At 41.1% G+C, this 23,843-nt stretch overlaps 3 protein-coding genes across 3 annotated transcripts; 1 reads left to right on the top strand and 2 right to left on the bottom strand.

Annotated features, from left to right (window-relative positions):
- Positions 1 to 407: 407 nt before the first annotated feature.
- Positions 408 to 2,290, bottom strand: coa7 (cytochrome c oxidase assembly factor 7). Its single transcript, XM_086282283.1, has 3 exons — positions 1,768 to 2,290; positions 1,526 to 1,666; positions 408 to 1,042 (listed from the first exon to the last, which is right to left on the bottom strand). Exons 1-3 carry the CDS (start codon positions 1,871 to 1,873, stop codon positions 597 to 599), a joined length of 693 nt encoding a protein of 230 aa, XP_086138409.1. The 5' UTR covers positions 1,874 to 2,290; the 3' UTR covers positions 408 to 596.
- zyg11 (zyg-11 family member, cell cycle regulator) lies at positions 2,174 to 11,671 on the top strand. The gene is made up of 18 exons (XM_086282281.1): positions 2,174 to 2,647; positions 2,733 to 2,898; positions 3,167 to 3,378; positions 3,463 to 3,780; positions 3,928 to 4,041; positions 4,147 to 4,263; positions 4,347 to 4,487; positions 4,757 to 4,933; positions 6,800 to 6,864; positions 7,096 to 7,195; positions 7,300 to 7,350; positions 7,473 to 7,634; positions 7,823 to 7,870; positions 7,975 to 8,172; positions 8,267 to 8,319; positions 9,080 to 9,177; positions 9,278 to 9,478; positions 9,550 to 11,671. The coding sequence occupies exons 1-17, from the start codon at positions 2,624 to 2,626 to the stop codon at positions 9,466 to 9,468; spliced, it is 2,235 nt and encodes a 744-aa protein (XP_086138407.1). The 5' UTR covers positions 2,174 to 2,623; the 3' UTR covers positions 9,469 to 9,478; positions 9,550 to 11,671.
- Positions 11,668 to 17,385, bottom strand: echdc2 (enoyl CoA hydratase domain containing 2). Its single transcript, XM_086282282.1, has 11 exons — positions 17,059 to 17,385; positions 15,223 to 15,290; positions 14,960 to 15,047; positions 14,790 to 14,876; positions 14,580 to 14,672; positions 13,688 to 13,744; positions 13,519 to 13,581; positions 13,296 to 13,420; positions 12,395 to 12,445; positions 12,275 to 12,322; positions 11,668 to 12,052 (listed from the first exon to the last, which is right to left on the bottom strand). Exons 1-11 carry the CDS (start codon positions 17,297 to 17,299, stop codon positions 11,975 to 11,977), a joined length of 999 nt encoding a protein of 332 aa, XP_086138408.1. The 5' UTR covers positions 17,300 to 17,385; the 3' UTR covers positions 11,668 to 11,974.
- Positions 17,386 to 23,843: the final 6,458 nt, after the last annotated feature.

Genomic DNA, 23,843 nt, shown 5'->3' with positions numbered 1-23,843 from the left:
CACAGTGGAAATGGCGCATTTTATGCGATACAACTGGAGTTAGTGATGACTTCTCAGCAGTTTTCACACTTTGCGATGGCATCTGGGCAGGTTGAATTAGACCCTTTAGTGGGGCAGTTTTGGCCCAGGCCACATGTTTCACGTCTCTGCTTAGTATAGTATAAGCTTAATATAAAATCTCCAAAGCAGCACTAAAACTAGGTGTGAAATAACAAAAAAAAATTAGACTTTTGGGGAAAAGGAAAACTAATTGAAATGATATTAATGATATAACTAAAATAAAGTGATCTAAACCTTTTTTATCTGATGGGTATATTTGTTTCAAACTGTATAGGCTCATGTGTAGTCATTTATACACCACAAATCACAGAAACATGGGGGAAAAAAAATCAACACTTGCACAGAAATGAGATGAATGTACCATTTTTTATTTTTTTTTGCAAATGTTTTGAATGTATTGATGCACTTAATCATGTTTTTAAAAAATAATAGACATTATCTTCAATCTTTGAACCCTGTGAACGAGGTGGGTTTATTCAAACAAACTATCTAACAAATAATCTAAACCAAAACAACGATAATTCAACAAAAGTGTGCTACTCCCCAAACTTAAGCTGCCTTTCCTTTTCTATACCATGCAGCTCCCTCGCTCGATTTTTCAGCTCCTCTGCTTTCTTTTCATCCTTTTCTGTACCATCCCCAAGTCTGTACATGCGACTTGCATTGGCACAGCCCCACACGTGTCCCAGCTCACAAGCCCTGTTAGCGTATTTTAGAGCGAGAGCCATATCTGATGCCAGCCCTTTGGAATTGCCCTCAATGAACAAAGCGCTGAGGTTAAAGCAGGAAGGAGCGAATCCACCTGCGCAGGCCTTCTCATAGTACTGCCGAGCTGCTTTCAGGTCAGGTCCTCCTTCCATAGCTTGTCCGTCATGGGCTAAAAGACCAACATTATGGCAAGCGTCTACAGACTTCTTTCCTCCAGAATTGCAGGAGTGCAGAAAACAAGAGTAGGCTGCTTTTAGACACTGGGTGACTCCACCTGGTGGAGAAAAAAAAAAAGATTAGGGGACTGACTTAGAATTTTGTAATGGCATTACTTAAGTAGAAGTAACCTTAGAGGTCATTCATGCTAGTAACAAGCTGCAAAATGTATCAAAGGATCAAAATTACAAGTAGTACTTAAATGACTGGTGATAATATGTGCACTATATTATGCACAGTTGCTTCAATAAGTCATCGCTTCAGAAGCTTATCCTGGAAACTTTTCAGCTTTTACAGTTGTGCTGACACAAAATACTGTGACAGCTAAAGGAACCACGGACCAGTTAGGCTTACTGGTTGCCCTTTCATGAGCTTTTCTTATAAAATCTTAATTTGAATAAAATAAAATGGCACAATATTTCGATTTCACATTGAAATGTAGTAGGGTAGATATAAAAGTCTAACAGAAACTCAAAGCCTTCAGTATAGTGTTTAGTATTTAACACTTCAGAAAAGATAAATAAGGAGGTTAAATATCCACCTTTGCCGGTGACGTGGTAAGCACCGAGTTTATAGCAGCTCTCTCCATGCCCATGCGTCTCACAGTTATGTTTGAGCACTTGTGCTGCAGAATCGTAGTTCTTCTTGACCCCTTCCAAGTAGTCAGCGAGCCTTTGGCACCCTAAAAGCATGAAACAGGGGGCAAAGAGTGAGGAAAACAGAACTGCATAACTACCATGTGTTTCAGCACCACCGATCTGTGAACAGCTCAGAAACTTCTACCTTCAGGATCTTTCTCATTGTAGCACTGAAAGCTGTACTCCACGCCTAAATTATCCAAAAACTGCTTCACTTCCTTCTCGTCTTCAAAATTTATAAGTCCAGCCATTTCTCCGCTTTACTTGAACTAGTTTCACCTCTGCAACAATCACATGTGCTCAGCTCCTCACGGCGTCCACCGCTGCTGCTTGACCTTGATGACTGACTTTGATATGCGATGCTGAAAAAGTTCTTCCCAAAACGCAAAGGTCTGTCTGGATGCTTGCCGCTATATGTGAAGTCATTATATGAGCAAAGTGTGCTTGATGGTATAATAGTGTCCCTTTGAAAAGCAGATGGACGCGGTCACGTTTGTCTTCGGCTGTTCGCTTCCTGGTTTTGTAACTTTTCCTTGCGGGCTTCCGTAGTCCAGCCTCCCTTCGTTAATGTACTTCCGGTGCTATGACCTTTGTTTACTGTCTGTCTAGTCGCTCTAGTTAAAAATAGATCCAACTGCTCACAGTGGAAATTACATGCCAAACAGGTTTCTAGGTTCAGTCTTTCGGTCGCTTCAGCAGCTGGTCGACATGAATTCCCCCTCATTCGTAAGCTTTCGACGTTTTTGCTCGCCTGGTGATTTTCTACCACCGAGACACCAAGTGAGCTAGCTAGCTGGCTCTCTGTTAAGCTCCGTTGTGTTCGTGCGTCGTCACGTTCTCCTGGTACCTCTTAGAGTGATCAGCAGCTCCTCAGACTCTCACACAGGTGGACACTGTAAATTGAAAGGGAAAGAGGTGTCCGAGACGACGAGCAGGCTGGTTATATAATCACAAGTCTCGGTTGTACAAGCTAAAATATATTTTCTTTTAAAGCCTTTGCCATGGCCTGCAGTTTCCTAAACACGGTAAGTCTCAGGTGATTTATTTGCTTTGACAGTTGTAGAAAATTGTACTCGGTGCATCCACATCAACACACCTCTTGGTTTTCAGGAGGAGGCGTCTCCAGCGGCTCTGACAGACCTGTGCCTCACCTATGTGAGCCAAAACCTGGAGTGTTTCTGCGTGAAGCGCCCTGATGGCTCCTTCTGTTTCAGGGAGGCTGTACTCTTCCCGCAGGAGCTGGCAGACCAGCTCCTGGCCAAAATGGCCACTGAAGGTAAACCTTTAAAGACGTTTACGAATAGTCCAGAGTATTGCTGCAGCCTAGCGCTCTAGTTTCTACACACATACATTATTCATTGGATCATAAAAGGTCACCATGATACTCATGAGGATGAAAAATCTTAACTTGCACTTGGGGGAAATATTTGAAGTGAAAGCCACTTCAAACTGATGGCCAGTAAACTAAATCCTTGCCCTGGGTAAAAAGCCAGTGTTGTTTAAGGTTGTGCTTGATTCCGAAAGATAAATTCACTCTGCTATAGGTCTGCTGAACGACAGCACAGTGGGTGTGTTTCGGAACTGTGAATACTTGCGGTTGAGACGGGCCTGCATCCGTACTGCACGGATCTCTGCAGAGGCCTTCCAGAAAGCCCTGTGCCCTCACAGATTGCTGGAGTTGGATGCTGCCCGGGTCAATGCAGACCTTACCATTCCTGATATCCTGCAGGGGCTGGCCACTAATAAATATTGTCAGGTAATATGAGAGTGTGTCAGTTTTTTGTGGATAACTGCCCTTTCTTTCCACTGTATGAAAGTAATTTAAACTTTCTCCCTGCAGGAGTCCCTTCAGCGACTTGTCCTTACAGGCCTCACCATGTCCTCTCTGGAGGAACCAATCTGGTATCGCTTCAGTGCCCTCCAGGGCTTGCGTTCCCTCTCTCTAGCTAATGTAGACTTCTACGACTCTGGGCTAGGCGATGTGTGTTCCCTGCCTCGGCTGGAGAGCCTCGATCTTTCTAATACTTCAGTCACAAACCTGAGCCCGCTGCTGGGCCTGAAGGAGCGGCTGCGCTCACTGACACTGCATCAGTTGAAAAGGCTGGAGATGAGCACTGCTCAGCTGCTGGGAGTCATAGGCCAGTTGAATGTATTGCAGGTTAGTGGTTTGATTGTGTGTCTAGTATTAAACCTGTTTCTCTGTTTTTGTTTTGGTTTTTTTTCAAAAAACATTTTAAGAAAACTCCATCTCTGAGGTTTTATAAGCCATGCCTGTTTGTGTGTGTGTAAACCTTTGCACATGCAGCACCTGGACATTAGTGATGATAAACAATTTACCTCTGACGTGGCTCGTCAACTTCTCGGACAGCCAGGGATTCTGCCCGCCCTTGTTTCCTTAGATGTCTCAGGGAGGAAACAGGTGTGTTCATCTGCTTTAATATTTTTATTTGTTTCTTGGTTAAACCGCAGTCAAAGCACACATATTTTAAAGTCGAGTAATTTCTTATATCTGTGAATGTTACAGGTGACAGATGCAGCTGTTAAGGCATTTGTTGAAGAGAGGCCAGGAATGACCTTTGTGGGACTTCTGGCCACAGATGCTGGTTTTTCAGACTTCCTATCAGGAGAAGGAAATCTAAAGGTAGGTATAGAATGATCATAAATGGGCACTAAACAAAAAGTGAAAACATCAGGTTTGCTCAAGTATCTTCTGTGTGCCATCAGGTGACTGGAGAAGCTAATGAGACTCAGATCTGTGAGGCACTGCGGCGCTACAGTGAGAGAGAAGGTTTTGTGAGAGAAGCTCTCTTTCATCTGTTTAGCCTCACTCATGTCATGGAGAAGCCAAGGCCTGACATCCTAAAGGTAAACACATTATCCTTGAACCTATTAAGTTATTATTTTACTTAATCTTTAAAAGAAATTATAGCATCATATCATGGTTAAGTAGTGCACATAATGTCTTAATCTTAATTGGTCCCTTTGTCAGCCACAGATATCCTCCTTAAGTGAAGAAGCACTATACTACCATTGTATCTCTGCACAGTTTAGTTACTCATCATTCTCGACTTCCTGTTTCTTGAATTTTTTTTCTTCCTCTTTCTGTGTTTTTTTTTTTTTTTTTTTTTAAATAGCTGGTAGTTTTGGGAATGAAGAATCATCCGTCCACTCTGAATGTCCAGCTAGCCGCGAGCGCCTGTGTGTTCAACCTGACGAAGCAGGACCTGGCAGCAGGGATGCCAGTTCGACTGTTGAGCACCGTCACTCAGCTTCTACTGGAAGCCATGAGGACTTTCCCCAACCACCAGCAGGTAGCTTCATGCCTGGCTGCTTTTGCTCATTCCCAATAAACAGTTAGTTTATAACATAGATTTTATTTAGCAGATTGCAATTGACTGATACAGTTTACCTGCACAGAGAATTCTTCTTTCTTCTTCTTCTTCTTCTCTTTTTTTGTCCATTATGTCACAGTTTCTCAGAAAATAGCTCTTTGCATGTTATAATGGCATTCACTGACACAATTTTCCTTTCACACATTAGTGGATTTCTTGATTTTAAATGTGTGGGTTTTGTAACTCGTAACATAGAGGATGAAATGGTCATTTACCAAAAAAATAACAGCTAATAAGGATAAATTGGAAATTATAATTATAGATTATAAATCTTTTTAAAGGGCACAAAGTTTTTCCATTTTAAAAGCATCAAGATTGTCGTTGCTCTACATGGATTTTATAGCCAATTTTTTTTCTTTTTGTTGCCTGTTTATACAGTAGACATTATTACATTCACTCTCACAACCTGCTTCTGCATACATTAATAATAAATCAAACTTGGTCAACTAAGTTGTCAGATAGATGTGTTAAACAAAAGTAAGAAATCAAGTTTAAAGGCAAGCACAGTTTTAGTCCAGTATTCTTGAGGGTAGTGGCAGGAGCGTGTCAGCTTTGGAGAACACTGTGTTAGCTGGGTCGTTTGGTAACGCCTGTGAGTGTTGCGACAATATGAAATTTAGAAAGATTTGAGGAACTTCCCACAACCACAATAAGTAGTTTCCCTTTTTTTTTACAAAACACAAGTAAATAGTGCACTGCGTAACGTTATGTTTGTTTGTTCCTCAGTAACAAGATTTCCAAATCAATACAGCCTGGAATGGAAACAAATGCAGGGATCTGGTCACAAGTAGAAATGAACCATTATAGGAAGTGACGTGCACAGCTGGATATTGGACAAAAGGATTTGTTAAGCGATACACATTTTATTCTAAAATTATGGGGGAAACGTGCTTTGTGCGATAACTGTTCAGTGTTGTGATGATGTACAGTTGAGGTTGTGTTGTGTTTTAGCCACATGCTGAATAGGCAGTTTTTATAGATAGATGGATACTTTATCTATAGAAGCATAATAAAAAATAAAAATGAGTCCACAGTAAATAAACAACACAGTTAAAGTGCCACAGGTGCATAGTGAGTAGAACTTATGCTGTGTGATAGTACAAGAAATGTTGCTCTTATATAAAAAAAAATAAATAAATAAAAATGGGGTAATTAAAGAATAGTAAAGTAAGACTTAGATTGTGTGAGAGAGTGGTTCAAATTACAATAATAAATAATATCTACACTATAATTCTTAGAAATATGATTTGAACGTTACTTCTTGTGTTTTTATGTCAAACATTTCCTCTGTTGGATGTTTCAGACAAGGGACAAATATCCCTTGAAAGGTTGTGATGGGAATCCAGCATTTTAAAAAAACAAATATCTGTATCCATCCACTGTGGTGACCTTTTATAAATAAGGGAGTGTCCAAAAGAACCTTTGTTAGTTCTGTTGTTTTTCACTGTGTATTTTCCCCATGTCGTCCACTAAAGAGACTGTCCACAAAGTCAAGAGAAAAAAAAAAGGATTTAGCATATGCTTTCTAAACTAGCTCACATGTTTGCATGCGGAATTAATGTTTCTCCTATTGTTGTAAGCTTGAAAATGCAGTTTATCTGTGAGCACTGTTATTTATTCATTTTCCATTATATTTTCCTGCACAGGCTCTAAGTCAGATATAATATTTAACCAGCCTATTGTGACTAAACAGAACTGATAAGAAGATAAAAACATAGGAGCAGCAGGAGCAGCAGTCTGATAGCTTTTAGGTTCTGCAATCATGGCTGTTTTCTCTTTTTATAGTTGCAGAAAAACTGCTTGCTGTCTCTGTGCAGTGATCGCATTTTGCAAGAAGTTCCATTCAACAGGTGGGAAACACCACATTTGTTGTGTAAATATTGATCATTTTGTTATTAGTTTTTTTTTTATTATTTTATTTTAATTTTTTAATTTTCATTTTTTTTAAAGGTTGTCAAAGATTTTAACTATAAACATGCCAAAATGTGATCAAAGTTAATTCGTAATTCTCGGTTTGTGACGTAACACATTTTCAGTAAAGGTAGAATTTAAAATGCTCTGCTTCCTTTTACTGTTTAAAGGTTTGAAGCTGCCAAACTGGTCATGCAGTGGCTTTGCAACCACGAAGATCAAAACATGCAGAGGATGGCTGTGGCAATCATTTCCATACTCGCTGCTAAGGTACATTTGGTGTTGTATTAGTACCACATATGCGGTTATTCATGCATTGAAAGTACATCTGTAGGGTATTTTCTTTGAGTGCTGCAACATTTGCTTTTTTGCAGTTATCCACAGAGCAGACGGCCCAGCTGGGAGCAGAGCTGTTTATCGTGAAAGTATGTTTTGAGTTGTTCTTTTGTTGTTGTTGTTTTTTAATCTTGGATGACTTTCATCTGCCTTTACTCATTTATCGAAAAAAGGCTGATTTTCAGTACAATGCATTCTCTCTGCCCTGCAGCAACTGCTCCACATCGTGCGTCAGAAGGCAACTCAGGGCGTGGTGGATGCCACCCTCAAATTTACACTGAGTGCACTCTGGAACCTCACTGATGAATCGCCAACAACCTGCCGCCATTTTATCGAAAACCAGGGGCTAGATCTCTTCATTAAAGTTCTAGAGGTACATGGAAATTATGTGAACATGTAAAGAAAACAGGCAATGCTACATACAGAACAAATTTAAGCAGATTTCTATAGGAATTCATCATCACACTTAATGATGTGTTCCTCCGTATAAGTACACATGGCTTCGGGGCAAGATGACTCACTGTTGTTTTTATCCCTACCTCCCCCTCTCTTTATCTGCAGTCGTTCCCCAATGAATCTTCTATTCAGCAGAAGGTTCTCGGGCTTTTGGTGAGTTTACTTCTCTTTTTTTCATCCCGAAGCTAAACTGAATCTGGAATGCGTTAACAAAATTAAGGAATCATTATTCCCTGCTCGCCTTTTGATTGTTGTAGAACAACATAGCAGAGGTTGGGGAGCTGCATGGAGAGCTCATGGTGCAGGGGTTTCTGGACCACATCAGCAGTCTGCTGCACAGCCCGGAAGTGGAGGTCAGCTACTTCGCTGCAGGCATCCTTGCACATCTGACGTCACGAGGAAAAGAGGCCTGGGCGCTCAGCCCCAGTCTTCGGTCCTCACTGCTTGAGCAATTGGTAGGAATAAGCAAGCTTAATGAGAACTCTTGTGCATAAATACAGTTATTGGAAATGTTGGTTTTTAGCGTGATGCGTTTGTGTGTCTGTGCAGCATGCTGTCATTATGAAGTGGCCCCCGCCAGAGTGTGAAATGGTGGCCTACAGGTGAGATACAGCTTCTATTCAATAATGATGGAGTATTATAAAAAGGATGCCAAAACAGGAAACCTTCTTGCCGAGAGGCGACTATGCTAACTATTGTGTCAGCAAAATCTCAAATTTATAGATCTCAGAGCCAAATCTTCCAAACCTCATGTTAATACGTTACATTCAGTTCAATGTTTTGTTTTTTGTTTTTCCTTAATGTATTTGGAGACAAATCCTGTAATCTCAGGGCACCTAATATTATAACGCCAAGACCCTACAAACCAATAAATTGAAGCATTTGATGACAGTGGGGGGGAAACCGCCTTTAAACTCTAAAAGACCTCTAGTAGAATCGGGCATCCTTTATCCTGAGACAGACAAAATAGATTAAAAAAAAAGGTGCACACAGAGATGATAAATTACAAACAAGGTAAAGCACAAAACTGTAAGCAAGTGTAAGCAAAATTAAATGGCAATAGTCATAGTGACATTTCAGTATAATGTGGGTTTAATGTAAGACATTAGGGACAAGTGCGTAGTACATCCCAGCCTCCAGAGTCTAGCATAACAAAGGAATGGTTCAGGGTCACCTGATCCAGTCCTAACCATAGTGTTTATCAAAAATGAGCATTTTAAGCTTGATCTTAAATTACAGATGGTGCCCGTCTCTCCCACTTTTGAGTAGCTGGTTCTACATGTAAGGGACGCGATGGCTGAAGGCTCTGCTTCCCATTTTAATCCCGTCACACAATAATTGTCATTTTCTTCCCTTCTTTAGGTCATTTAACCCCTTCTTTCCCCTACTGGAGTGTTTTCACACCCCTGGTGTCCAGCTGTGGGCAGCCTGGGCAATGCAACATGTCTGTAGCAAGAACGGTGAGACACAGATCCATGCAAAAATAAAACCAAAGGTTATTCTAGCTTAATGTGATGCCTCACCTACTCAAACCTCTTGTGGATACTTCTGTGTGTGCAGCTTCTCGCTATTGCAGCATGTTGTTGGAGGAGGGTGGTCTGCAGCAGCTGGAGCATGTTCACAAACACCCACAGACCCACAGAGACGTCAAACTGCTGGCTGGGAGCATACTAGAGAGCCTACAGCGCCACAGAGCTCGCACCGGCCAGCCACTACACACACACACAAGTCGCCGCCCACCGCCGCAGTAACCTCACAGAGGTAAGGCATGATCAGCAGCTAGCTCACCCTCGCAGAGGTTGAAGATTGATTATGCTTTCATTCTCTTTCAGAAAATCCGAATCTCTGGTGAAGAAGAGGAAATTAAGCTGGGTCCCACCGTGGATGGGAGGTGGTGGTCACGTGTGTGTTTGTGTGTGTGAGAATATATCTCACACACAAACATGGACTTACAAGAATCTCTAAAAATGTAAACTGAATTAAGGACAGAGGCATTGCAGTTCTTTGCACAGAGTAACCTTATTTATTTTCTCGCTTTTTTTCTCTTTAAAAAACCATTTCTCTGTGTGCTTATCAAAAAATAAGAAAAAAGTAAATTATGATAAACTGTCTGTCACTAGAGCTCAAATCAAATCATGAATTTGTGTTTGGGCCTTTTTCAGTCAGCTTTTGGTATCAAGAGGAATTGTTTTTTGTTGTTTTTTTAACCCGAAATATGTCAGTGCACACTTACAAATCTCAGTTTGGGAATAATTCCCCAAAGCTCAACTGAGGACCGATACCCTGATACCCTCATATGTTACAGAGTACTATGGATGTCTGAACTGGTTGATTAGCTCTTAAATTTACGCATGCCATCGCCCTGAGCTCAAGCATGGGGGTTAGGGTTTGTCTGAATGCTTATACTGTTCGTTTTAGGAATGCCTGCTTGTTTGTTTATGGCAGTGCTCAGTTCACTGAAACCCCCGCCTCTGGGTCTGCAATACTACTGCTGCTCTACTCGTCATTTAGTCTTTTATCAGCTAACGCCTTTGATTTGATGTGACAGGACGCTTGCCGAGGGTGTATTCAGTGGGTTCGGGCGTTCCAAACATTCAAACACGATAAACTAAATTATAGAGAAATCATCTTTTTGAGAAACTCAATTGCATTTTTTTTTTCTTTAAATTTTCTAAACATTGGGGAGCCCTAAATCCATCCCCTTGGTGGCAGAGCCAGCAGTGCAGAAAGCTCACGAGGACAATTTACATGATAAGCTGAGTACTACAGTCACATGTGTCTGTTTACGTCCAAATATACTTTCCTGGACACAAATGGCAATAATGATGTGGCCAGCATAGTGAGGATAGGTGTACATTTGCAGTGAGTCACATCTGTTTTCTCTTTGAGAAACTTGTGTATATATTTATATATAAGTATGTTTTTTGTTATGCATCTGAGTGTCTTTAAGACAGACAGCACTTCAGTGTGAGCATGTGTGCATATATGCGCTTGTACAAGTGTCTGCATCTCAAAGAGTGTATGTATTTGTACATAAGGATACTGAAGGGGGGGGGGTCGTTGTTTAGGAGTGATTGCATGGAAATTATTCTACTGTATGTTTTTCAGTTCCATCTGATTGAACAAAGGGAAGAAAAACTGTTTATACAACAATAGCGTGGAAACATTTAAATTATTTAAAGGCATTTCTCTGTTCTGAAAGTGACCGGCCGTGTGATGTCTGCATCCTACAGGCTGCTATTTTAACAGTTATGCTTCTGCCGTTTAGACTTGCTGTTACAGCTTATGAGACTGGCTACATTTTTGTTGTTCATCTCTTATTGCAGGCCTTGTCATTTACTATGCTGTCAACACATAACTAGGAAAGAGTACTGAGGAGACATGAAGCAGAATAAAGTACAATTATTTTTGCATTTTGAGAATAAAGTCGACTCCCTTAATCCACAAACTAAAGGTAGGAAAGTGACCACTAGCTGCCAGAATGGAGGTGATTTTTCTGGTCAAAGTTTATTCTCAAAATGCAAAACTTTTGCTGAAACACTTTGATAAATAACACTTTCTAAATAATTGGAGATAAATTTGTTTGGCAGGAATGCCAGTGACAGGTTAGGAGACTTGAAAAGATTACTGGATGTATGGTTATATAGATAAATATAGAACATTAGGCTCCAAAATGATACTTAATGACGCATGTGTCCCAGGCTAATAGTGTTTCCACAAGGATAGTCTTAGATGACAGAACTTTTGGGGGTTTTTTCCGCCAAAGTCGTGTAGTTTGGTTGAATATCGCCCTGCATAAAAGGCCAGTTCTTAGTTTTTTCCACAAGCGTTTTAATCCATTGGAAGATGCAGAAAGTCAAGGTACTGTATGTCTGCTGTGATTGTGCCATGTTGCTGCTCAGAATCGCATTTTCAAATTTAGAAATAAAGAATGTACATTGCCATAAAACTGGAGATGACCCATGTGCTGTCTTTTTTATTTATTTAGTTTCATTTCAAAGATGACCTTGTTCCTGATAAAGCATCAAATATAACAAATTATAAACAATCTGCACTTGTCAGTCTGATCCTGAGTCACAAAAGCAAGTGGCCACTATTGAGCACTTGCATGGCCTAAATTAATGTACTGGCACCGGCTGAGAGTCACAAAGACAATCAATAGATGTTAATTGTTTATCTGACATCGGGCTACAGAAAGCAGTGTGCTTCTGTGTTCACATGTCGGTACGACAAAGAAATCCAGTAGCTCAAAGGAGTTTATTCCCCAGTGTACCGCGGAGCTCTCTTCTCTATGAAGGCTGCCATACCCTCTTGTCGGTCCCGTGTGGGGATGACCTATAAAGAGAGGACAAGTAAATGATGATTTAAGTGGAGCGAGCATCAGAAGGTTCATGTCAAAGCTAGGCCCGACTAGAATTTAATTTATAACAGCCTCAGCATCAGCTATGTGTTGGGTTGCCTTAGAATTTAGCTCAAAAGAAAATTCCTGAACCACAACAATTATGCCAAATTAAAACAAGTGTTTCGGAAATCATAAACAAGAAGTGGAAGACTTACTCGAGCATAACACATCCTCTCTATCGCCATTGCTGAACCGATATCAACCTGGAAGAAAGAACAGTCACTAAATTCACTGATGTAAAGACCTTTAAAGAAGATCTGGGATTCATAATGTACCTCCAAGCCTCTGTTCATTGCCTCTTTAGCCATCCGCACTGCAATAGGAGCCTGAGCAACAGAAACAAAAAGGGTTAGATGCCGATGGTATTATCTCCTTCCATCCTAATCAGGTGCCCAAACCACCTGGATTGGCTCTACTTTAAATATAGGACCTTTGGAATATAAACAATGATAGACACAAAAATGCTCACCTTCCTTTACGTTTTTGTCTCTGATACTTAGCTACTTTATTTCACTCTACCACTGACGTCCCTTTATGTTGTTGTTTATTCAATTTTTTGTTCAAAAATTAAAGTTTGAGAGAGAGAATCAAAAATATTAAACTGTTGATCAATCAATGTGAGCAATGCATTTCTACAGAAATTTAACTGGAGGAACTCTTTACAGTTTAATCACATGCAAGCAGCAGTACATTTGTCTTAGAAATTCCAGGAAAACAGAAGTGCCAAAATAAAGATCTACACCCTCTTATTATTTCCTCTGTGCTCCCTCACTTTGATTCAGTGCAAGATCCTGTTAATCAATCAATCCGTGCTAAGTCGAGCATAAATGTGTTGGAAAATGTGATGGTGTATGGTGCTATTTGTGGTCCATTTCTCCACTTGACTGCCACTCTAACCCCACTGACTGTGGGCATCTGAACTGGAGTGAAAGATATATGGAACGACAGAGGCCTGGAGAGAGGGACAAGCAGAGGGAGATGGTGAGAGGGAAGGTGGGAAGAGGAAAAAAAAAAAACAAGACGGAAGAAAGGAAAAAAGAAATGCATTGTTTTTGTTTCTTCCCCTTCCACTGCATCCAGAGAAAGGGGAAAGGGAGCAGATCCCCCTGCCTGAAGGAGGAGAGATGCAGCAGTATCAGAGCTTTAGCGGCATGAAAAGTGTGTTTGTACTCTAACCTGGGGCAGTATCTCCCTGGCCAGGCTGAGTGCCTCTCTGTAGGCAGCGTCTCCTGTCTGGTTCTGTTCTACTACTCTGTTTATGAGCCCCATTTCCAGAGCTGTCTGCCCTCCCACGCGCCTGCCTGATAACAGACAAGGAGAGACAGTGACACACCAAATCCTTGCTCACTGATGAGCATTCAGTGCCACTAAAATCACATCAATATTTCTGAATTACTACCTGTGAAAATGAGCTCTTTGGCCAGAGTGACACCGATCATCCGTGGCAGACGCTGACTGCCCCCTGCAGGACAAACCACCTCAAGGTCAACTTATCACAGCTGCTTTATCTCTATTTACATACAGTCAGTGCAGTTCAGGGTCATTTCAGTGACCTCTGTTCGTCTTACCCGCCCCTGGGAGCAGCCCCCGTGTCGTCTCAATAAGACCCATCTGTGCCGAATTTGCTGCAACACACATACACACACAAACAGAGGACAGTTGAAGGTCTAAGTGCCATTAAGCTGGAGAGAGTGTAAAATCTGACTGATGTCTCTGTCAGAGCAATTGACACAAACACCTGCTCACCCAGCTCATCTGTGCTCAACCAATCACTGAGCTGCTGCGCCTAATATAACCAATCACATGAAGGTTCAAACGCATGAACAGCTGGGCAGATGTGGCCTCATTAGTCCCCAAGCTCATCAACAGATCATTAGAGCTCCATCGTCTCAGGAGTATGTTTTTAGCTTGACCATTGTGTATATAACACATTTACATTTATTCAAAGCTGTTTAAAAGCTGACAGTTTAATTTCCCCCTAAGTTACTTATAAAGAGTTGGGAAAGTTTTGTTTCATTTTAGAAGATATTGTTTCAGTAAATTACCTGTTCATTAACTGTGATAGCTGAAATTGTGTAAATATTGTGTGAATAGTCCAACATATATTCATTTAAACTAAATAGTAAAATAAAATTTTTTTACGTCAGTCTACATATAATGGAAACTTTTAAAATACACAGTATTTTGAAATCTTTTCAGAAACGTTTTCTGCGCTCTAAGATTATTTTTTGCCCCCCCCCCCCCCCCCGGGGAATCCTGTGTGTCCAATGAGGAAATTGTCAATGAAGAGAAATGATCCCATGTTGAAACTGCTATTCTCCACCACTGATCTGATATGAGTGGATTAGTGACAGCTGTAAAGGGAACATGACATCCCCTTTCTAACCTGATTAGCATCACCGGAAGAAAGAAAGCAGATCCGATTCGGAGTTGACAGGTGAAGGTTCAGAGGTCACTCACCAGCAGCGCGAAGGTCACAGGCCAAGGCTAACTCCAATCCACCTCCCAGTGCAACTCCATCCATCGCTGCGATGGTCGGCGTGGGCAACAATGCTGCCAGGTTATTGAAACAAAGTGAGCAAAGTTTACAAATGGATAAACACATTTAGCTTGAAAAAAAGACTGACTAATCACTCAACCTTAATGGGGTTTTTTTGTTTGTTTTTTTACCTATTTGAGTCATGAGGGAGCGCAGGCCGTGAACAAACAGATCAGACTCAGAGTTGTTCATCAGAGCTCTCTCCTTCAGATCGGCACCTAACCATAAATCATAACGCACATGGTCACACATCATTACTGCACACTTTGATCACACCTTCCTGGCACCAGAGATCACTCACCTGCACAGAAAACGCCCGGCACTAAACTCCTGAAGATAACCACACGTACCGCTGAGTCATTGTACAGAGTGGAAACCACCTTCCTCATCTGCACACACACACGTCATCATGTCTCAGTGGCTGCTGCATATGTGTTTAATGTATGTGTGTGTGTGTGTGTGTGTGTGTGTGTGTGTGTGTGTGTGTGTGTGTGTGTGTGTGTGTGTGTGTGTGTGTGTGAGAGAGAGAGAGAGAGAGAGAGAAAAACGTGGAAGTCTGCTTACCTGTGACACAAACACATTGCCGAGAGCATTTCTGGCTTTGTGCCGGCACATCAACACTTCTACGATCCCTGAGGAAAAGAAAGCAACAACAGGAATAAAGGGCAACAGCTAGAAATTAATCTTGCTGAGTTTTTATAAACATGCCGTTTACAATTCAGTAAAAATGTGGGTTCATTAACTATTTATTTCCACCATGACCATGATGGAAATCAAGAGTATCAAACCATGGAATCGGCTTTCTAAAGTCACCTTAGTCTGGAAGACACGTAGTAGGCCTAATACGTAAAACATCCTGAAACAAAAATATTTAATTTGTAACAAAAGCCAGTTGAAACCTAAAACGCTCACATATACGTGTTAAAATACTCTGCTGTTAAAAGAAAATTAAAGAAACTCATCAGATTCTTGTGGGATATATCTACTGATATGCTACCATCTACTGATGGCCTGAAACAATGTTACAGGCAGCATAATGTTCACCGCGACTTTTCCAGGCCCTCCCATGTCTGTCACTTGTGCTCAGGGTGAGCCTGCTATCATCTGTGACAAGCACAGGATGCCACTGGTGGACCTGCCTACTGGGCTCCACGGTGCTGGGCAGTGAACACAGAGCCCACTGGAGGAGGCTGACCTTCATAAAGTCTATTTCTGATTGCTTGGCCAGAGATATTCACACCATTGGCCTCCTGTTGGTCAATCTGTTGGGCTCATCCTGTTCCTCCTTGCATAAAGGAGCAGATATCAGTCCTGCTGATGAGTTAAAGACTTCTATGGCCCTGTCCAGCTCTCCTAAAGTATATGCTCGTTTCCTGGAATCAGTTCCATGTTCCTGTGACTGTGCTGGGAGACAAGGCAACCCTTCTAGCAATATTGTTATACCATCCTGGAGGATTTGCACTACCTGTGCCACCTCTGTAGGGTGCAGGTATTGCTCATGCTAACAGTGGTGACACTGACCCTAGCCTTATGCAAAACTATTGGGAAAAAAGTCAGGAAAGATGAGAAGGGAAGAAACTGCTAGTGACCTCCACCTGTAAATGACCAGATCAATATCCCAGAAGTTTAACTGACTTGATGCTACACTCTGATTAAAATGTGCTCCTTTAACCTGACACATGACATGTGTAAAAATAATGTCGAACATACAAAATAAACATGGAAACAATAAAGCTACATAAAAATATGTTCGCACAATGCGAAAATGGTTGCTTGTGGGCATGAAACTTATTAAAAATACACATTGCTATGCATTAAACACATAACTCGAATTAAAATGTATTAAGAGTAGCAAATTAATGATTTAGTCAGTGAAGAAATTTAAAACTTCGTGCAAAATTAAAGAAATAAGGGGGGGCACTACTTTTCAACTCCCAGCAGAATGTGGTTACTTTCTTACTACACGCCTAAATAAATGTTTACTGGTAGTTCTGATAAACAGTAACGCGTTATGCATCTATACTTAAACAATTGTTCTGCTAATCAGTAATAAAACAGTACTGGAGCTCGGTGTTGATATATAACCTAATTACTGATTTAGTTAAGAGTCTCCATATTTCATTTATGTGAAGTCTCCTTGTCATGTTAAAAAGTACAGTTTGAATTCATGAGAAGAAATTAATGTCCTTCAACACAACCGCCCGTTTCAACAGTAATCTAGAAATACGATAACCTGTGGGAGTTATCGACCAGTCGTCACCAGACAGCAAGTAAGCACAGAAATTTGACATTTGCGAGGGGTTCCGTGAGACTAAAGCGTTGAGAAGATGTCAAACACAAAAATATGTTTCTGCAAACTTTCGTGTTATCATCATACTGTTGTGCAAAAAGTGCCCCTACCATCGTCTTTCCCCTCTAACCGCTTTAAATCCACCTCTACGGCAGCCGCCGCCTCAGTGTGCTGCCTGCGGCTTTGTGCGCGACTGTATCCCGTCAGAGGCCGACCGCCGCCGGCCAGGAGTCGCGCTCCTCCCTGCGGAATCACATGGGAAGTTCGGCTGTGAGTTTCCCTCTTAATCAAAGCCCCGTATCTCCACAATAAGCACCTCGGCCCTGTCAGTCTGCAGAGGATTGTTGTCATGCTTGTCTTTTACTTTGCTGAGCAGCTTCTAAAAGCAGGAAGACCGTTCAACAAAAGTTAACGCTCCAGGAAGTTTAATGCTGCTTTCTTCCTGTGAGAGGAGGGACTTGGATGCTAATGACCCTTTTTCACGCCAGCATGCTGGAAGCAAAGTGCAAGAGTGGCTGAAACAAGGTAGTACCCACGAGAGTCACTCTTTTATGATGTAACAGTGAAATGTTTGAAATTAGTGTCATATTTTTAAAACGTGGGATTTTTATGCTTCCTGATTACAGTCATTATTTCCTTCTAGAAGAGTAAGACTGAAAATTGTGTTGTGAAAATTTATTTTTACTTCTTTATCTCCCTGACACACACACACACACACACACACACACACACACACACACACACACACACACACACACACTCAGTCTTGACATCACCTGAACATGAAATTAATTCTCACATTAAATATATTATGATTTAATTTTAAGTCCCTCCACTGTGACTGTAAAGACATTTAGATCCCAACCATATGACAACAAACACACGTTGTCCTCCAGCCTGTTGTCCTGTCTCTGGAGTGTCCAGTCTTTGGCCAGACATCACACAGCTTGTTGAGGTAAGGTTTTCCGTCAGACTTCTCATGTCTAGTTTGACCATGCATTATTGAGCAGGTCTTTATAGCTTATGCAATCACGAAGCCAGACAGTTGCTTTGATGGCACAACGGCCTGAAATTAGAGAGTCGGGTCTGTGTTTCTATTTTAACTTTCAAGTACATCTGATTACATTCAAATCAGTCAGATTACATCCAGTGTGCCACGGCACTGTTCAGTCCATTTTAATGCAGCCTCTCTTTGTTTACCCTTCCTAATTAACATGGATGCCAATGGCTCTGGGCAATGAATCATATTAATTTGTAATTGAAATGTAAATTAATCATCGGTGCAATGTGTAGTTGGCTGTGTGTGCTGCAAGGTGTCAGGTCACGAGAGTGGGCAGGAAGAAGTGGGAAAGTGAGATTGAAACTATGCCCATAATTGCACAGATGCATATTTAAACACACAATTTTTTTAATTATATAAATTCCACCACTAATCACAGACAAATTGAATAAATAAAAGAAAGGGGGGAATAGAGGAAAAAAGAATGAGAGGTAACGTAAGAAACATTTAAATATAAATGTTCAGTTGCTGATAAGGCTTCATTTGAGAGGCAAAGAGACAGAGAAAAGAGATCTGCATTAGTCTGTAGGTTCTGTTGCAGTGAGGTGGAAAGTTACCTGAGAGATTTGGAGGAGAACAGGTTGTCCAGATTTGATGTCTGGCAGGTTTGCCTTCCTCTCCTCATGTGTGCCTTGAGACGGAAAACTGATAGAAGATGACACTCACAGTTTGAGTGTGAGGGTGTGTGAGTGACAGAAACTGAGCTTGATGGACTCTGACTGATGTAGACAGTCTGTTCCCAGAAAAGATGCACAGGTTGGACTCGCATCACTCCAGCACTCTGGGACAAAAGCAGGCGAAGATTATTATTCCACCATTTTACCAAAAAACAGAGAAGTAAGTATTTGTTCTGCATTTTCATGACTTTGGTGGTTATTTCCAAGACCTACATTTTCAGACTTTATCCTCTTTTAACAAACATCACAGAAACAACACACTTTATTCGGTGTCAACCACACATTGATTCCCCTCCGTTCCTGCAGGGGTCAGCCTCGTATCAGAGGGCTGATTCGAGGTTTGTGAACTGTTCACGAGGGCCTTTATTTGGCCTCTCAGACATGCTTTCAGCATTATCTTCATTAAAGCCTAGGGCTGAGTTTGTGCACAGTGGGCTGGTGATGGCTGATGAGGTAGGGCATGAGTCAGAGGGAATGAGTGGCATTCAGTTACCAGATATGTCTGGGAAAAGTAAGAAGGTACAATGAGCTCAACAGGGCGCGTGCAGTGCGTTTGAGCTTTACATCCAGCGCTTCATCACACTGATATGCTGTAATACTAACACATTTGATTCTCTTATAAACACCTATAAAGAAACAAGGTCTTAATTTACTGACATAACTATGGAAGAAACAAGAATTGTGCAACAATACCCTCTTTGTTTATAAGTATCTCAGTGTCATAAGTCTGTGTGTGCGCGTGTGTGTGTGTGTGTGTGGGGGGGGGGGGGGGTGCAATGGAAAGAAGAGTGATTGGGTAAAGAAAATGGGAGCAGATGTGTTTTCAGGTGATCCTGATTTGTGTGTGAGGTGATTTGTGAGGGGGCAGAGAAGGATGTTACGTGAGCACACTGAGGTGGAGTGGATAAATATGCTCTGATGATACTACAGATTGATAAAGCTGCGTTTGCTTGCCAACAGAATCCTATCAAAATGTAACTCATCAACTACAAATCAGAAGTGTAAAAAAAAAAGGGAAACATCTGGTAAATGTCTATATTTTTACCAAAAGACCCCCAAAACCAAAAAAAGTCACACAATGATGATAAAGAGGAGAAACATGGTAAATGAGGGGTTCACAAATGTCTGTTTAAAATTTCATGTAAGCCCACTTCCTGAGATATTTCCATCTGTATCTGTGAGCTAGGCTGCTGCACTGTCTCCATGTGCATTTATTAAAATGAACATAGACACTAATCTATTTTTACTCAATCCCACATACTTCATCCTGATGCCTTATGCACTTAGGAGAGCACCATTGTTTAGTATCCCACAGCTGAAAACTGAAAGCTGCACATTCACATGTTAATTTTTGCCCAGCTGTTTAGGAAAATGATTGCATATGTGATTTATTTATGAGGGATATATTCATTTATATCCTTGGTAGGATTCATGTGACTTGGAATTGAGTTCCATAGATGAAGTTTAAAAAGCAGTAATCTTGACATTGCTGGTTTTAGTCTTTTCACTGAATTTTTAAACAATATATATATATATATATATATATATATATATATATATATATATATATATACACATATACACACATACATATATATATATATATAGCTGGAGACATGCTTCCAGTTTAGGTGCCTAACCCTTCCATTACCACTGGGACCATTATAGACTAGAACATCTGCTCCAGCTGATCCTTCAGCCCCTGATTCTGGTACTAATGATGCATCTGGATAATGTAGTGAAAATATTACTGTTTTTGGAATAAACCAGGTGTTTGAATCCTGATCAGGGTGTGCATCTAGCAAGTATCCACAGTGCTACTCAAGTATACCTTGGAAAATAAGTAAACATACAGCTAACATCACCCAGTCAGCTTCTTAGAGCACGTGTTTACCCTGAGAACTCAAAGCACATTTTACTACAATCCTCATTCGTCCAAACATGCACAACAGGAACCTTTCTATACACACCTTGTCTGACATTCACACACACACCTACACTATGATCTAGGATATTTTGACATGGAGACTGGAGAAGCAGAGGCGTGACCCACCAACCTCCTCTACCTCCTGAGCCAGATGAGCCTACATGTTGGAGAACCTTGACCATAGTTATGAGCAGTGAGCTGTTTTTATGTGTTCACAATAATGGACAAAGATATCCTGTTTACAGTGGTACATGCTCATTTTTCACATGTCAAATTATCAGGTCAGCATATGTTTAAGTAACCCAGTCAGCCTTCTGAGTGCTCCATGCACACAGGTTCATTTGGTTTTTGGGGTTTTTTTTATTCTTGACTCTTTATGATGTCAAAGAGAGCCAATACTCATAGTATGACCAGACCTGCTACACATGTGTGGCTGTGAGCACCCTCAAACCTTTTTGTGAGAGACAGGCAGTAAAAGCTGTTTTAAAGCGAAGGAAGTGAAATAGATATTTTTTCTTGACAGGAGCTGCACCAAAGCAGCGTTAAATATAAATAAGGAACCCTTTTAACTGCAAAACACTCAAATATGTTAATGTAACACAGGATTATGTTAAGTACTCAAATGCTCCCTGGACAGCACTGCACATGAAAATATGATTTTGACCTTTTTCAGATTAGTCCTCTTTATGGCCAAGCTGAGCCATTACAGGCTGTAAATAAAATGTAATGTCCACATGTTCGGTCTCTTTATACTTAATCTTTTCTATCCATAGCATCCAGTATGGAGGCAGTCTGTGTGACTGATAGATGACTGTACTCTTGGCTCAGTTACATTAAAGTGATGGACTTGGACACAACCTGAAAATAAAGAGCCTTGGCCTTATAGCCTGAGGGATTGTGCAAATTGGGAGAAGAGTTACAACCATACTGAGCCACAAAAAGAGAAAGGGAGAGTGGAGTTATAGCTATATGCTCGTGAAAAGTGAGTATTTTCAGCTGTTACAAAAAGAAAAACAATTTGTCTTGTCATTATTTAGTCCAGCAATTTCTCCAAAGGAAAAACAAAAAGATGTGAAGTAGTGGATCTGAAGGGAAAGGTGAGTGACACCTTTAATGGTAGAGGTAGTCCTCTCCTCAGGTTGGGGATCAGACGGTCTGTCTGGCACTTGACAGCTGACACTGAACACACCCTTATTAAAAAATAAAGATACGCTCACACACTCCACACAGGTGCACTGTCACATCCATGCAGACGAGCATGACACAGAGCGCATGCCGCTCTCACGTGACCGTACGAGACAAGACATCGAATGCCGCGTAGCCTGGACACATGATGTTCCCTCAGCTCACGCACGCATGCAAGCACATGGATGTACACAAGCCCCTTTGGAAGCTGACACCATTTTGAGCAGTCAGGGAGGAAAGTCACATTAATGATTCTGATCACCAGGCTTTACCAAGGCGGTTAGCCGCGAACACGATCCAGCTGGGCCATTTAGACAGAAACCCACGACAGAGGGAGCAGACGGGCCGAGAGAAACCGACACTGATCAAATAGGCTCATTTTTCTCCAGGCCGCTCAGGGCTCGGTGGAGCTTTACTTTAATAATCATACATCAGACTGGAGATAGATAACCATGCTGGACCACAACAGCTCTGAAATGAAAAGATGTAGGTGTCAGAGCTGTAATATTTTACAGCTTGTTATCTGTGTGAACTCTTATTATGAAGCAGCGCCTGCTTGTCTCCTCTGGCCACATGTTACTCGACTGACTTTCCTTTCTTAGAAAAATATCATCTTAAGGGGCTGTGCAATTATCCAACCAACCTTTGATCATTTATTCACCTTCAACCTACTCGTAGCAGTCCTGACTCCAGGTTGGAAACCAGTTGGGCATTTGTAAATATGCTTTTTTGGGCTATGTTTTTAGATTTCAAGCCTCCCCCCCACAGCAGTGAAATAAAGGTCACTTGTCTTAAATACTGTTTTAATAAAAGTAACAATCTTATTCTTGTTTTCCTATATTTGATTAAAAAAAAGATTTACACTACTAGAATAACTTGAAATTGGGTTTCTTGGAGAATAAACTTTTTAGGATGAATAACAGATTTATCAGACAGTAGTGTCAGGATGCCTGGGTCGTTGACCCAGGGTTTTTGAGTTTATTATATTATTTATCATTTCTAGTCTTTGGTTTCTTTGAGTTCTGTCTTATGGTTTATGTCTCTGTCTTCTCTAGTTGCTCTGTCTCCCCTTGTCGAGTTCGCGTCTCTGTGTATCCTTAGTTGCTTTATCCCCGTGTCCAGTCAGTGTCTGTCTGCCCTGGTCCCATGTCTCTGTTCCCTCTGTTGCAGTGCCTGCATGTGAGTCTGTGTCTTTAGTTCAGTCTATGTTATGTTTCCTGTTTTACTTTGAAAGTCCGTGTCTCATGTATATGCGTTTGGTTTTGCTTCCTTTGTCTCGTTAGGCCTGATTTGCCCCAGCTGTGTTTCCCTCCTGTTACCCATTCCCTGATTGCTCCCCCTGTGTATTTAAGCCCTGTGTTTCTCTGTGTCGTGGTCTACCCTCATTTATGCTGTGTGTTCTGCCTGCTCGCTCATGTAAGTTTAGTTGGATTTTTGTTACGTTTGCCAGCAATAAAAGCTGAGTTTTGAAATACACTTTTGCCTCCGAGCGTCTGCACTTTGGGTCCTCCTTACCACCACTCCTACCTGCACACAGCCCTAACCTGACAAGTAGCTCTGAAGGCAGATGGAAAACAATGAGAGACCACAAACAAAGAAATAGTTACTGTGCTTGTAATTTTCTTTTCATTATTTTTAAATAAAAAGGATTAAATTTACTAATTTAAAGTTTTAAAGGTGTTGGTGTTTATGCTGATCTAACTGGCTCCTGAAAATTAATATTTACCCCTGACATTCTATGTTAAAGCTTCCAATGTTGTGTTGTTGTTTTTTTAAACCAAGATTAAGGTTCTTCATTGATTGCAATAAAAATGCCACCAGGGTGTTTGTAAATCAAAGAACTCTGACTCTCTTGATCTCTGGTTTCATGTTCATACCAGATTGGGTTAATTCCGTTTAAGATTGTTGAAAGTGGCATTTTATGCTCCTCACTTCATGTTTTCAGAAGAAACAAAAAATTTACGCTACATTTTAGACTCCTGACAGCAGTCACCTTTGACAAAACACAACCAGCTATTTCTTATATGCATGTTTAAGCTCCTGTTG

Source organism: Aulonocara sp. 'chitande type north' Nkhata Bay, linkage group LG23 (genome assembly GCF_057382095.1).
Source record: "Aulonocara sp. 'chitande type north' Nkhata Bay isolate Kocher_YH1m ecotype deep benthic linkage group LG23, A_spYH_male_GT1.1, whole genome shotgun sequence".
Classification (NCBI taxonomy): Eukaryota; Metazoa; Chordata; class Actinopteri; order Cichliformes; family Cichlidae; genus Aulonocara; species Aulonocara sp. 'chitande type north' Nkhata Bay.
The sequence above is the reverse complement of the archived record's forward strand: the minus strand, read 5'-3'. Positions and strand labels throughout refer to the sequence as shown.